At 49.9% G+C, this 12,909-nt stretch overlaps 1 protein-coding gene across 1 annotated transcript; it reads right to left on the bottom strand.

Annotated features, from left to right (window-relative positions):
• Positions 1 to 5,641: 5,641 nt before the first annotated feature.
• Positions 5,642 to 12,301, bottom strand: LOC136644256 (olfactory receptor 52N4-like). The gene is made up of 2 exons (XM_066619933.1): positions 11,376 to 12,301; positions 5,642 to 5,669 (listed from the first exon to the last, which is right to left on the bottom strand). Exons 1-2 carry the CDS (start codon positions 12,299 to 12,301, stop codon positions 5,642 to 5,644), a joined length of 954 nt encoding a protein of 317 aa, XP_066476030.1.
• Between the last annotated feature and the right edge of the window lie 608 nt (positions 12,302 to 12,909).

The following is a 12,909-nucleotide window of genomic DNA, read 5'->3' as shown; positions in this document are numbered from 1 at the left end:
TTAAGGGGAATAATAAAAGCTTCTTCAAATATATTAGAAGCAGGAAACCCACCAGAGAAGCAGTTGGCCCTCTGGATGGTGAGGAAGGGAAAGGGGAGATTTAAGAACTCATTTAATTTCTCTGCCATCTCTAAGTCTCCTTTTAATGAGTTCTTTGCATCTGTCTTCAAGGCAGAAGTCCTCGGGCAGATAACGCTGCCCGAACGGCCCCTCCTGACCGAGGAGTTAAGTCAGATAGAGGTTAAAAGAGAAGATGTTTCAGACCTCATTGATAAATTAAAGATCAATAAGTCACCAGGCCCTGATGGCATCCACCCAAGAGTTATTAAGGAATTAAAGAATGAAGTTGCTGATCTCTTGACTAAAATATGCAACTTGTCCCTCTAAACAGCCACAGTGCCAGAGGATTGGAGTATAGCAAATGTCACGCAGTTCTTTAAAAAGGGAAAAAGGGGGAACCTGGGAAACTATAGGCCGGTCAGCCTGACATCTATACCGGGTAAGATGGTGGAATGCCTCATCAAAGATAGGATCTCAAATCACATAGATGAACAGGCCTTGCTGAGGGAGAATCAGCATGGCTTCTATAAGGGTAAGTCTTGCCTCACAAACCTTATAGAATTCTTTGAAAAGTTCAACAGACTTGTGGATGCGGGAGAACCCATGGACATTATATATCTGGACTTTCAGAAGGCGTTCGACATGGTCCCTCACCAAAGGCTACTAAAAAGTCTCCACAGTCAGGGAATTAGAGGACAGGTCCTCTCATGGACTGAGAACTGGTTGAAGACCAGGAAACAGAGAGTGGGTGTTGATGGGCAATTTTCACAATGGAGAGAGGTGAAAAGCGGTGTGCCCCAAGGATCTGTCCTGGGACTGATGCTTTTCAACCTGTTCATAAATGAAAAGGAGACAGGGGTGAGCAGTGAGGTTGCAAAGTTTGCAGATGACACCAAACTTTTCTGAGTGATGAAGACCAGACGTGATTGTGAGGAGCTCCAGAAGGATCTCTCCAGACTGGCAGAATGGGCAGGAAAATGGCAGATGCTTTTCAATGTCAGTAAGTGTAAAGCCATGCACACTGGGGCAAAAAATCAAAAGTTCACATACAGGCTGATGGGTTCTGAGCTGTCTGGGGCAGATCAGGAGAGGGATCTTGGGGTGGTGGTGGACAGGTCGATGAAAGTGTCGACCCAATGTGCGGCGGCAGTAAAGAAGACCAATTATATGCTTGGGATCATTAGAAAAGGTATTGAGAACAAAACAGCTAATATTATAATACCTTGTACAAATCGATGGTAAGGCCACACCTGGAGTATTGTGTCCAGTTCTGGTCGCCACATCTCAAAAAGGACATAGTGGAAACGGAAAAGGTGCAAAAGAGAGCGACTAAGATGATTACTGGGCTGGGGAACCTTCCTTATGAGGAAAGGCTACAGCGTTTGGGCCTCTTCAGCCTAGAAAAGAGAGGCCTGAGGGAGGACATGATTGAGACATACAAAATTATGCACGGGAAGGATAATGTGGATAGAGAAATGCTCTTTACACTCTCACATAACACCAGAACCACGGGACATCCACTAAAATTGAGTGTTGGGAGGGTTAGACAGACAAAAGAAAATATTTCTTTACTCAGCATGTGGTTGGTCTGTGGAACTCCTTGCCACAGGATAGGCCCATCTAGTCCAGCTACCTGTATCTCACAGCGGCCCACCAAATGCCACAGGGAGTACCCCAGATAACCTCATCCTGGTGCCCTTCCTTGCATCTGGCATTCTGACATAGCCCATTTCTAAAATCAGGAGGTTGCACATACACATCACGGCTTGTACCCCATAATGGATTTTTCCTCCAGAAACTTGTCCAATCCCCTTTTAAAGGCATCTAGGCTAGACGCCAGCACCAAATCCTGTGGCAAGGAGTTCCACAGACTAACCACATGCTGAGTAAAGAAATATTTTCTTTTGTCTGTTCTAACCCGCCCAACACTCAATTTTAGTGGATGTCCCCTGGTTCTGGTGTTATGTGAGAGTGTAAAGAGCATCTCTCTATGCACTCTGTCCATCCCCTGCATAATTTTGTATGTCTCAATCATGTCCCCCCTCAGGCGCCTCTTTTCTAGGCTGAAGAGGCCCAAACGCCGTAGCCTTTCCTCATAAGGAAGGTGCCCCAGCCCACTAATCATCTTAGTCGCTCTCTTTTGCACCTTTTCCAGTTCCTCTATATCCTTTTTGAGATGTAGCAACCAGAACTGGACACAATACTCCAGGTGTGGGGGTCTCGATGGATATCAGAACTTCCACCCACCCCCCAACTTGACCAACCTCTTTCTGCAAGAACTAACCCGCTTGCCAGGACCGATCTAGAACCGTGCAGGACTTGACCAAAAGGGATTCTTTTTTTTAGTAAAGTGAAAAAAAGAAATAAATTCAGGGAAGAGTAAGCAGAAAACAATGAAACTCCTTTGCACTCAGGAGTGGCTTCCTTGTGTTCTTGTATTTTAAGCATTAATGGAACTGATACAAGGTGTTATCAGTAGAAGTTTAGCAGGAATGCTCACCTGAAACGTAAGCAGCATCCCTCTGGATCATCTCTTTAAGTGCAAGAAAGAAAATGGTTTCGGGTTTTTTTCCTACAAGTCAAGCGGTGGCTGGACTTGGCCCCATGCCAAGTTCTCTGCAGAACAATGTTGTTACATTTGAACAAAGGCACTAATGTAACAGGTTTTTTTTTAGCAACTTCTTAGAAGAAGAAAAAAAGAATGTTTTCTTTGTGCTTTTGAAATCAGTCTGTCTTGCTTTTGCACACACAGGCTCAGTATCATGGTTTTAAGCTCAGAGAGAGCTACAAGTTGCACACACAAATGCTAGAAAGCAATATATATACCAGATCTCGTATAGAAGGGCACTAGCCAGCTTAGCTCTCCTTATATTTCTTGTTCTTCATTTTAAAACTAGTTTTGGTGCATACACAACTGTGACTAGCAAATAGTAAAGTTTTAAGTAAGTTTTGGTAGTCTAACAGCATTAAAGGTTTAAGACAACACATCAAAGCTATTCCGGTTAACACCACAGATCAGGTTCCCAGAGAAAATTCAAGGTAGCATTTTCTCTTTAGCTGAGCCCGCAACACTTTTTCCAAACTGCAAGTGTGTTGCATTTCATGGGCTACACATGAAGGCCACAGTAAGTCATAGAGAATGGTTATGAGGTGAGGTCAGGTTTTGAGCAAAATTGAAGTGCAGTACCATTTAATGACTGTATAATGATGTATGGACTTGCGTAATCTGGAGAACGGATGATTTGTAACCCACCAATGATGTGTTTCAAGGAGGGAACCCCAGATTGTAATAAAAGTCAGCCAGAGAGATGCTCTGGGTGACTTTGCTTCTCAGCTTCCCACTTCCGACTCTCACATGGTGATTTCTGGATTTACAATAAAGGCCTGGATTTTATCACCGCTGCCTTCTGAGTTTGCTTTGGAGTCTTGGGATCTCTTGCAACATCTGGGAATATCCTGGAACATTTGGGTACCTTGCAACAGAACAACATTATGACCCCCTCCCCAGTTTGTACCATAGTTTTAGGGAGCAAAGTCTTCAAACGGTGAAGGCCACAGCTTCCCCAACCCACTATTTGCCCCTCCTCACACTGCCTTTGAACCTGGAAGCCCTCCTTTGCTACCGCAGCTAACTGGAACAGTGGTGAGGCTAACTGATCATGCAGTGTGCAGAGGGTGTTGGGTCTTCACTGGGGCCTGAGTGAATTGCTCAGCGAAAACACCCACCAAGTAACCAGTAGCTACAATAAAGGAGAGTCTGTGCCAGGGATCGTTGAGAACAACATTGGGACCATTGTAATGCTGCATACACTTTTACACTGCAGCCACCCCTGGGACTCTGTGGACAGTTCAGGTTGCTACATCTCAGGAAGGACATTATGGCCCTGTAGGAGGTACAGGACATGGCAATGGAAAGGATCAGGGTTCTGGGGGGCTTCCCCAGAAGGAAATATGGTGACATTTGGGTCTACCTAGTTTTGAGAAAAATCTACCTCGGCAGCATGGCAGAGGCCTACACAATCAAGCAGGATTGGGAGACAGTGGATACAAGTTGCTCTCCTTCTCCCAGAACACCTGAACCAGGACCAGCCAAACACATTGACTGGCAGGAGAAAGACTCACCCAGTTCAACACCTTGCACCCCCAGTGCCCCCCCCCGATACCTCTGGGAGGCCCACCTCCCAAATTGAGTGTTGGGAGAGTTAAGACAGACAAAAGAAAATACTTCTTTACCCAGTGTGTAATTCATCTGTGGAACTCCTTGCCACAGGATGTGGTGATGGCATCTGGCCTAGATGCTTTTAAAAGGGGATTGGACAAATTTCTGGAGGTAAAGTTCATCATGAGGTTACAAGCCGTGATGTATACGTACAACATTCTGATTTTAGAAGTGAGTTACCTCAGAATGCCAGATGCAAGGGAGGGCACCAGGATGCAGGTCTCTTCTTGTCTTGTGTGCTCCCTTGGGCGTTTGGTGGGCCACTGTGAGATACAGGAAGCTGGACTAGGTGGGCCTATGGCCTGATCCAGCAGGGCTGTTCTTATGTTCTTATGTTCACCTGCATGAGAAAGGCAGGCTTCTCTCCAGGCATTGCTGCATTACATGGAGCCCAGAGACAGCACACAGCCATCATGATTGGCAGCCAGATACAGATCTCTGGTCCTCCATGAATGTGTCTCACCTTCATGGAAAGTCACCCAGCTACTAGCCATCTTCACCCCTTGTGGCAAGGAATTCCACAGACTAACTGTGTGCATTCTGAAGAAGTGGCTCCTATTGTCTATTTTAGATCTCTGGTCAGTCTGTTGACTAGATGACCCTGATTCCAGCACTGGGAGAGAAGGAGAACATCGTTCTCTCTTCACGTCACACGTAATTGTATGTCTCAATCCTCCCCCTCCCCCCGTCACCTCTCTTCTTTTTAGATTAGCCAGATAACAGCCCAATGTACTGCTAGGAGAGGATGGCATGTACTGAAAAAGGCTGGTGCCAAAGATTCCTTTTATTCCCAGCCTTTCCTCCCACACTCACAATCCCCGAATAATTTGAAAAGTATCTACCAGTATTAGAATGTATTTCCCAACAGCACGGAGGCACCCAAATCTTCATTCATGTCAGTGGCTGACCCTTGAGCACATGGATGGTTCATGCCTGAGGGCCACACCTATTTATGACTTTCTCCACCACACACCATCTCCCCCCCCCCCCGCCCATTTGTTCCATCCTCTTGGCCATGCATAAAGTCCCAGCTGTAAACGCCACAAGTAGCCTCTACCCCCAATGTGGGGAAGGAAGGGTCTCCGGAGTAGGTTGGAGTGTGTGGTTGGAGTGTGTGGTTGTTTTGAAGCAGCAGTGGCTGAGTGCTGTGGGGTGGGAACTGGGGGACAAATGAGCAGGGCGGGGGCTCTTTTCCCAACAGGGAAGAATGCGATGCTGCTCAGGTCTGCAGGTGGAGCTGCTGTGGAGACACAGCCAAGTGTGGCAACCCTCCAGGGAGGTGGTGCATCTACAAACTACCTGCACAATTATGGGTTCATGTGTAATGTCTCAGGACCTCTTACTCCTGCCTGTGATGCCTTCTCATGTTGGAGCCATTTTATCCCCCATCCTGCCAGACCAGATGGAGAGGCCCAACCATTGGCTTCTTGCTCAGCATCCCCTCCGGGACTGCAGGACCCTCCCCTAGACAAGGAAGGGCTTGTTCCCACCAGTATATTTCTGGTCCAGATTCTCCAGTCCAGCAGATCCTAAACCCTGGGTGAGCTTGTTTGGGGAACTGAAAAATGTGGCCCACTGGCCTCGGCCAGGGTTTAGTGATGGGCAGGCACCCTCCCACTTCATTAATCTTCTCTGTGCCACAAGACGTGTAAAATACATGCAGGCGGATTGAGTCGTCTGCTATTGCCTGACCAGCCTGGAGATCCACCGACACCTCAGGAGGTGGTCCTTTGGCTCCACCAGTTGGAATTTGCCTGGTTACATCACAATCACTTAGGCAGGGGCTGCTCCAGGCCAAACATGTCTCATGTTCAGCAACCGGGGCTAAGTGGCTGCCTGCACATGGTGACAGGATATCCTCTTTTTCCAGGACCTGTCCTCTTTTGTAGCCTCATATCCTGAAAAAGAACTTAAATGTCCTCCTTTTCCCTGTGAGCAGGCAGCGCAGAGCCTTCTCGGAATGAATAAATTAGACGTAATATAGTTTTCAATTTAATAATAAGTAATCCAGTGTTTAAATTAACCACATGAAATCCATTAGCTTTTATTTTGTCGTGTCCTACATTTTCTTGGATGTCCTACATTTTGGGGTGCCGGGTCCTCTTTTGTGGTTATGACATCTGGTCACGCAGTGCAGCCCACATTCTGAAGAATGGCAACCATGTTTTATGTGACGGAGGGAACTCCGGGTTGAAGAAGCAGTAGTGCCAAGGGGCTTGAGAGGCAGTGCCTCCTCAAGGATGGGCTTGACTCCTGGAACAGCATCATGAGAGGCATGTCGGTGTGACCAACATGCACCACACCAGCCCTCAGCAAGGGAGCTGGTGGGAAGGGCAGTGCAAACCAAGGACTGCACTGAGGAAGGTGGTTGGCACTACCTTGCAAGCCCAAATGTCCTGTTCTGGGCCATGTACTGGACAACAACACTTTCCACTACAGGTCGGTCCCCGGCAGAAATGAGATCTGGCCGACCTGCTTGCAGCCAGTGATGCTTGCTGAGACTGGATGAGCATAGCTGGACCTTCAAAAGCAAGAGTCCTTGAAACAAAACCATGACAGTAGTTGTCCAACAACTGTATCCTCTGGGAGACTCTGTGTGGGTACGAGAGTCCCTGCAATCCCAAACAGGCCCACTCTCATGTCCAGGCGGATGGAGTGGTCACAAGACACACGTGGACCACCTGCTGCCACGGACAGGAAAGCACAAGGTCTTGGGACTGCCTGTGACACCACCCAGGGCACAGTGTGAGGCTGATGGTGCATCAGGGCTGCCATCTCCCACAGTGCGTTTACCCTTCACACAGGCTGTTTCCAAACCTGGGTCCTGGGATGCAGTCGAGTGGCTTGTGGCACCCAGTTTGTGTTGCCCAGTATGGGAAGCCAGTGCATCACCCCCATGATGGACCACCTTCCATGCAGTGGGGGGGGGGGCAATGCCCTGGGTGGTGGGTGTGGTGTTGCACTGTTGCCCTGGCCCCACTAGTTGTTTGGCTGTAACCTTTGCTAGACTAGAGATATTTCAATGTGGTTTGTTTCACTGCATTCTGCATGAAATTGCACATCAATGATATAACATGATGGTATTATTTGAAAATACCAAGATTTTAAAAATTTTGGCCAGTAGTGCTGTCACACACACCCACGTGCACCACCTGGTGCATCCCACACACACCCCGCACCCACCTAGTAATGCCACTGACTCAGCCACAGGCTTTCCAAGTGTTGTTCTGGAACTTGTTCCACCTGTGGACACATCAGGACAGCCGGAAACAATCCTGTCCTCACCTGGCAGGTCTAAAGCCCTTGGCTGTGGTAGTCATTTTGAAGGCAAGCGCTGAGGATCTCTGTGCCATCTACCCTATTTGCGAGGGTACATTCATTTCTCAGCCAGGCATTTAGTTCAAATGGAAAGAGCTCTGCTCCAACTGCGAATGGAGGGACTGAGCTGCTGGGCAGATTCCAAGGAACAGGTCGAGTGGCAGGAGAGGGAGAAACGGGAGCAAGGCAAGGCAGTCAAGGCCATGTCTGGGGGTTTTTTTTGGCCAGCTGCTCAGTGAGGCTGAGTTGAAGCCAAAGTGGGGGGACTGGTTCATTACCTGACTGGGTGCTGGGGTGGGCACAGAGATGCCAAGGCAGCTTGCTGAGGGTATGGTGCATAATGCAGCATCTCAGGCACACCAAGGGCAGCAGGGAGCAAAAGGCACCACTGGAGGGGTCTCTGGCTGGACTTTGTATAGCATTTCTGCCCACAGACTAGAACAGAGTCTGGGGAGGGGTGAGCTCACCCCACCCATTGTCCGTGAAGAGACGGCCCTTCCTGGGCCCATATTGCTCGCCTGGACAGAGGCGGCCACTTCCAACCTGGAGAACAATGTGTCCAGGTGCTTCTCTGTTTCCATTTGCATTGGGCTCTGTTAAGACTGTCACTGGCCTTTTGTGCCCCCAAATGGGGCCCCAATGCCCCCAGTGTAGCTGAATGCCAGGAAGCTCCCAGGACTGGGCTTTGTTGTGCAGGTCAGAACAGGAAAGTGGAGCGAGATACTGCTGCTCATGGAGCACCCTTAAGGGCTTTTCCGGGGGGGGGGGGGGAGTTGCTTCAAAGAGCACAGGTGCTTTGCCTTTTTCCTGGGCTTGTGTGCCTGGTGCTCTGTTGGCATCAGGCAAGGTGCACATGCAGAGAGACCCAGGCTTGTTGGAAAGTAGATGCAGTGCCATCTGTAGAACATAAGAACAGCCCCACTGGATCAGGCCATAGGCCCACCTAGTCCAGCTTCCTGTATCTCACAGCGGCCCACCAAATGCCCCAGGGAGCGCACCAGATAACAAGAGACCTCATCCTGGTGCCCTCCCCTGCATCTGGCATACTGACAGCCCATTTCTAAAATCAGGAGGTTGCACATACACATCATGGCTTATAACCTGTGATGGATTTTTCCTCCAGAAACTTGTCCAATCCCCTTTTAAAGGCATCCAGGCCAGACACCATCACCACATCCTGTGGCAAGGAGTTCCACAGACCAACCACACGCTGAGTAAAGAAATATTTTCTTTTGTCTGTTCTAACTCTCCCAACACTCCATTTTAGCGGATGTCCCCTGGTTCTGGTGTTATGTGAGAGTGTAAAGAGCATCTCCCTATCCACTCTGTCCATCCCCTGCATAATTTTGTATGTCTCAATCATGTCCCCCCTCAGGCGTCTCTTTTCTAGGCTGAAGAGACCCAAACGCTGTAGCCTTTCCTCATAAGGAAGGTGCCCCAGCCCCGTAATCATCTTAGTCGCTCTCTTTTGCACCTTTTCCACTTCCACTATGTCCTTTTTGAGATGTGGTGACCAGAACTGGACACAATACTCCAGGTGTGGCCTTACCATAGGGGAGCACTGTCTTGTTCAGGAGGCAGATGACTCAGAGTCTACCTGCCTCTGACTTGACCCTGTGTGTGTTTGAGAGAGAGACCCTGCTTGACTTCCTCCCCTCTCCAGAACTTCTGGTCTGCATGCATTCCTCTTCATGAGCACTGCAACAGAGTCCACTGTGCCATATGCACCCATACACCCATGCATGCGAACAGCCCCAGGGTTTCCGCTTCCAGGCACAGGACCTGCATGGCCAGCGTTTTTGCAAACTTTTCTTTTACTGCCTCTGCTGCTGGTCAGTTGGCAGCAGCTGACTAGTGGGTGTTGGTGGGGAGGTGCCGGGAAGAGTCTTCCGCTGGATCAGAGGTCTCCAAACTGCAGCCCAGGGACCACATCCAGCCCGTTGGAAGATTTTACCTAACCTGTGGCATGACGATGGGGAAGCCTGAACATTCTGGCCCTCAGCAACCTGCTGCCATGCCAGGTGACTGCAGACCTGGTGCCAAGGAGAGGCTTCCATGGAAGATTGCACCAGAAGGCTCTGTGCCTGTGAGGATTCCTTTAAGGGTAGCTTTTGAGAGTTACTCTTGAGCCTTGTGCATTGCCTGGGAGGCCAAAGCAAAGGAGGGAGAGGGTGGGGGGCGCAGATTATATGGCCCAAAAAAAGAAATTAAGATCAAACTTTGGGAAGATGTCCTAACATTGTTATTTATTTCCCACTTAACAAAAAAGTTAACAAATCTCATTGCTCATAGTAGCAAAACACCAGCAACCTGCTGACTCCTCCACTTGGGAAGATGGTGATAAGTGTGGGGTGAGGTCGAAAGGTCGAAAGGTTAGTACTTGAAAAAAATCATATGCTGATTACAAACAAGATCCAAGCAAAACTTATTTTATTTATTTATTTATTTATTTATTTATTTATTTATTTATTTAATATAAAGCTGTTTTTTCCAACCCTTGAACATGTAGAAAATATAGGATGTGCCCCTTGTACTGAAAAGTTTGAAGACCCTGCACTGGAGACCCACAGACACCTTTTTCCAACAACGACCAAACACAAACATTTCAGTCCGGAGAGAGCCAGACCCCAGACCCTCCCCGGGACGCTGTCAGAGTTGAGTCCCAGATAGGCTGGGGGTGGAAAGCAATGCTAAGGACCTTCTTTTTCTGAACCTCACCACCAGGGTTGGATTCACCACCAGACAGCCGGGAGTGCCCCACCCAGGCAGGGAGGAAGTGGGATCTGCCTAGTGGATTGGCAATGGAAGGCCCTGCAAGGAGCCAGTGGGTGTGGCTGGGCAGCAGAGCTGGCCAGAGGAACAGCCTGAGGACCATCCCAGCAGCAGGGACTCCGCAGCAGCTGGGTTATTCCTGGTGAAGGCTTGCAGAAGCCCAGGCAGCAGCAACCTTCCAGACAGGAAGAGGTTAACTGGGGAAGATGGAGGGGGAAAAGAAAGAAGGGGCGGGGCCTGGAAGGGAGGGCAAGACCAAGAAGGTGGAGGCAGGACCAGAGGGCTGGAAGTGGCTGGGCTCAGCAGGCAGCTTCAGCCCAAGGAGGCAGGCAGGCTGCATCTCAGGGCAGAGGAGGGCACAAATGCTGCAAACGCCATGCCTGCCAGGACTCTGAGACCTCACAGGAGGGGTGGTCTCCATGCCGGACCCTCCCCCTCCCGCTTGCCCGTGGGGCCAGGAGGACAGAGCCAACATGCTCTTCCATGGATGCAGGGAGTTGGAGCTGCTACATCAGGCACGCCGCCGTTCATCTTGTTGGCCTGACAGCAGATGCTCCCCAGAGGCTCAGGGAGGGCCTTTCCACACAGTCTCTGGGACCACCTGCAGAAAATAGGATAGCCCAGCCCTGAGCGGTGCCCCATCCCTTTGGTGTCAGGAGTGGGCCTGGATGCCTGCTCAGACAGGAAGCTCACCGGGGCCCCTGGCCAGTCAGGATCCAGCCACCTGATCAACTTTTCAGAGTTGTGTGTGCAGACAGAAGGGAGAGCGAATCAAGTGCACTGCCCTGAGCACCTCAGAGGAAGAGCAAGATAGACATGTAAAATCCTAACAGTTTTTGATCATTAGACCCCAGAGCATTGCCAGTCCTCCTCCCCATCTGTAGTTTGGAGCTCTGTGAAATGCGCTGCTCTCACTTGCTCTCCCCCCCCCCCGCTACACGGGACACCCAAAGGCAACTTCTGCATTTATGATTCATCCAACGGAATGGGCTTTCCTGGGTGGAACAGTTTCAAGACACTGTCCCGGATCTGCTTGGTCTTCACCCCGTACACAATGGGGTTGAGCATGGGGGGTATAAGCAAATAGAGGTTGGCCATAATGATGTGAACGTGGTGGGGGATGGTGTGGGCCCCAAAGCGGTGGGTGAAGAAGGTGAAGAATGCTGGTGTGTAGCTGATGACGATGGCACACAAGTGGGCGGTGCAGGTGCCGAAGGCCTTGCTGCGAGCGTCCTTGGAAGACAGACCCACCACGGCTCGGAGGATCATGGCGTAGGACACCACAATGAAGAGGATGTCAAGACCGTTGACCACGGAGGCCACCACCAAGCCATAGACGGCGTCGATCCAGGCACCGGCACAGGCAATCTTGGCCACAGCCATGTGGTCGCAGTAGGTGTGAGCGATGACGTTGGTGCGGCAGTAGGGCAGTGTCCTGACTAGGAAATGGAAGGGGAGGATCACCACAGCTCCTCGGAGAAAGGCAGCCGTGCCAATGAGGGCGATCACTGAGTTGGTCAGGATGGTGGTACATCTCAGGGGGTGACAGATGGCCACGAACCGGTCCAGGGCCATGAGCATGAGGACACCGGACTCCGTGGCCGTGAACGTGTGGATGAAGAACATCCGGACCAGGCAGGTGTTGAAGTCAATTTCTTTCAGTTTGAACCAGAAGATGGCGAAAGTTTTTGGCATCACACAGTTGATCCCAAAAATGTCAGTGAGGGAAAGCATGCTGAGAAAATAGTACATGGGCCTGTGAAGAGCTTCTTCCACCCAGATGAGGTAGAGGAGGCCACAGTTCCCCACCATGGCAATGAGATACATAGAGCACAAGGGAAGGGAGATCCAGGCGTGGGCGGTTTCCAGGCCTGGAATCCCATTCAGGATGAAGAAGGTGAAGGTGCCCACGGTGTGGTTAGATGTTGCCATACTGGACAGCTGCTGCAGGTGGTCCTCCCATCACAACAGCATCTGTATCCTGGGTTCAAAGAGGAACACAGATAAAGACACACACACACACAAAGCAGTCATAAGGTACCTCACTCAGGAGCTTTCACGACCATGCAGGTTGAGGCTAAGGAATCAGGAATGCTGCAGGATTAGACATGAGCAATAAGTGGACTTCCCTCAACTTGAGTGTGATCAGTTCCAAAGCACACCCTGCAACAGCAATTTTGTTGTGAGCCGAACTGCGCATTTCACACCCAGACATCTTCCTAATGATTCTGAGAGAGTTAGGAGGCAGCCAAGAGCAGCCTTGCAGCAGCAGGACTGACCCCTTTATTTCAAGAGAAGCTTTCCAGGATTTCCATCAATGCACACTCACCATTTGCAGCTGATGAAGAAGGATGTGCTCTCCTGGGGACAGCGCAAGAGAAATGGATCCGTCCTTAAGGTGCAACACAATTTTTTGCTGGTTTTGCTGCAATCAGCATAGGCTGCAATCCTGTCCACATCTACCACCAAAGACATCGGGACCTGTCTCTGGATAGACGTGCCTGGATTTTGCTGTCATGAGGCTGCCCCTCTAGAAAGTG

This window comes from Tiliqua scincoides, chromosome 3 (genome assembly GCF_035046505.1).
Source record: "Tiliqua scincoides isolate rTilSci1 chromosome 3, rTilSci1.hap2, whole genome shotgun sequence".
Taxonomy (NCBI): Eukaryota; Metazoa; Chordata; class Lepidosauria; order Squamata; family Scincidae; genus Tiliqua; species Tiliqua scincoides.
The sequence above is the reverse complement of the archived record's forward strand: the minus strand, read 5'-3'. Positions and strand labels throughout refer to the sequence as shown.

Bases quoted from the DNA above. Each gene is read 5' to 3' on its own strand.
- LOC136644256 (XM_066619933.1), bottom strand. From the start codon at position 12,301: ATGGCAACATCTAACCACACCGTGGGCACCTTCACCTTCTTCATCCTG. The intron at 5,670-11,375 runs GTTCCACCCAGG...CTGGTCTGGCAG, and splicing joins CGGGACAGTGTCTTGAAACT to GATGGGGGATAAAATGGCTC.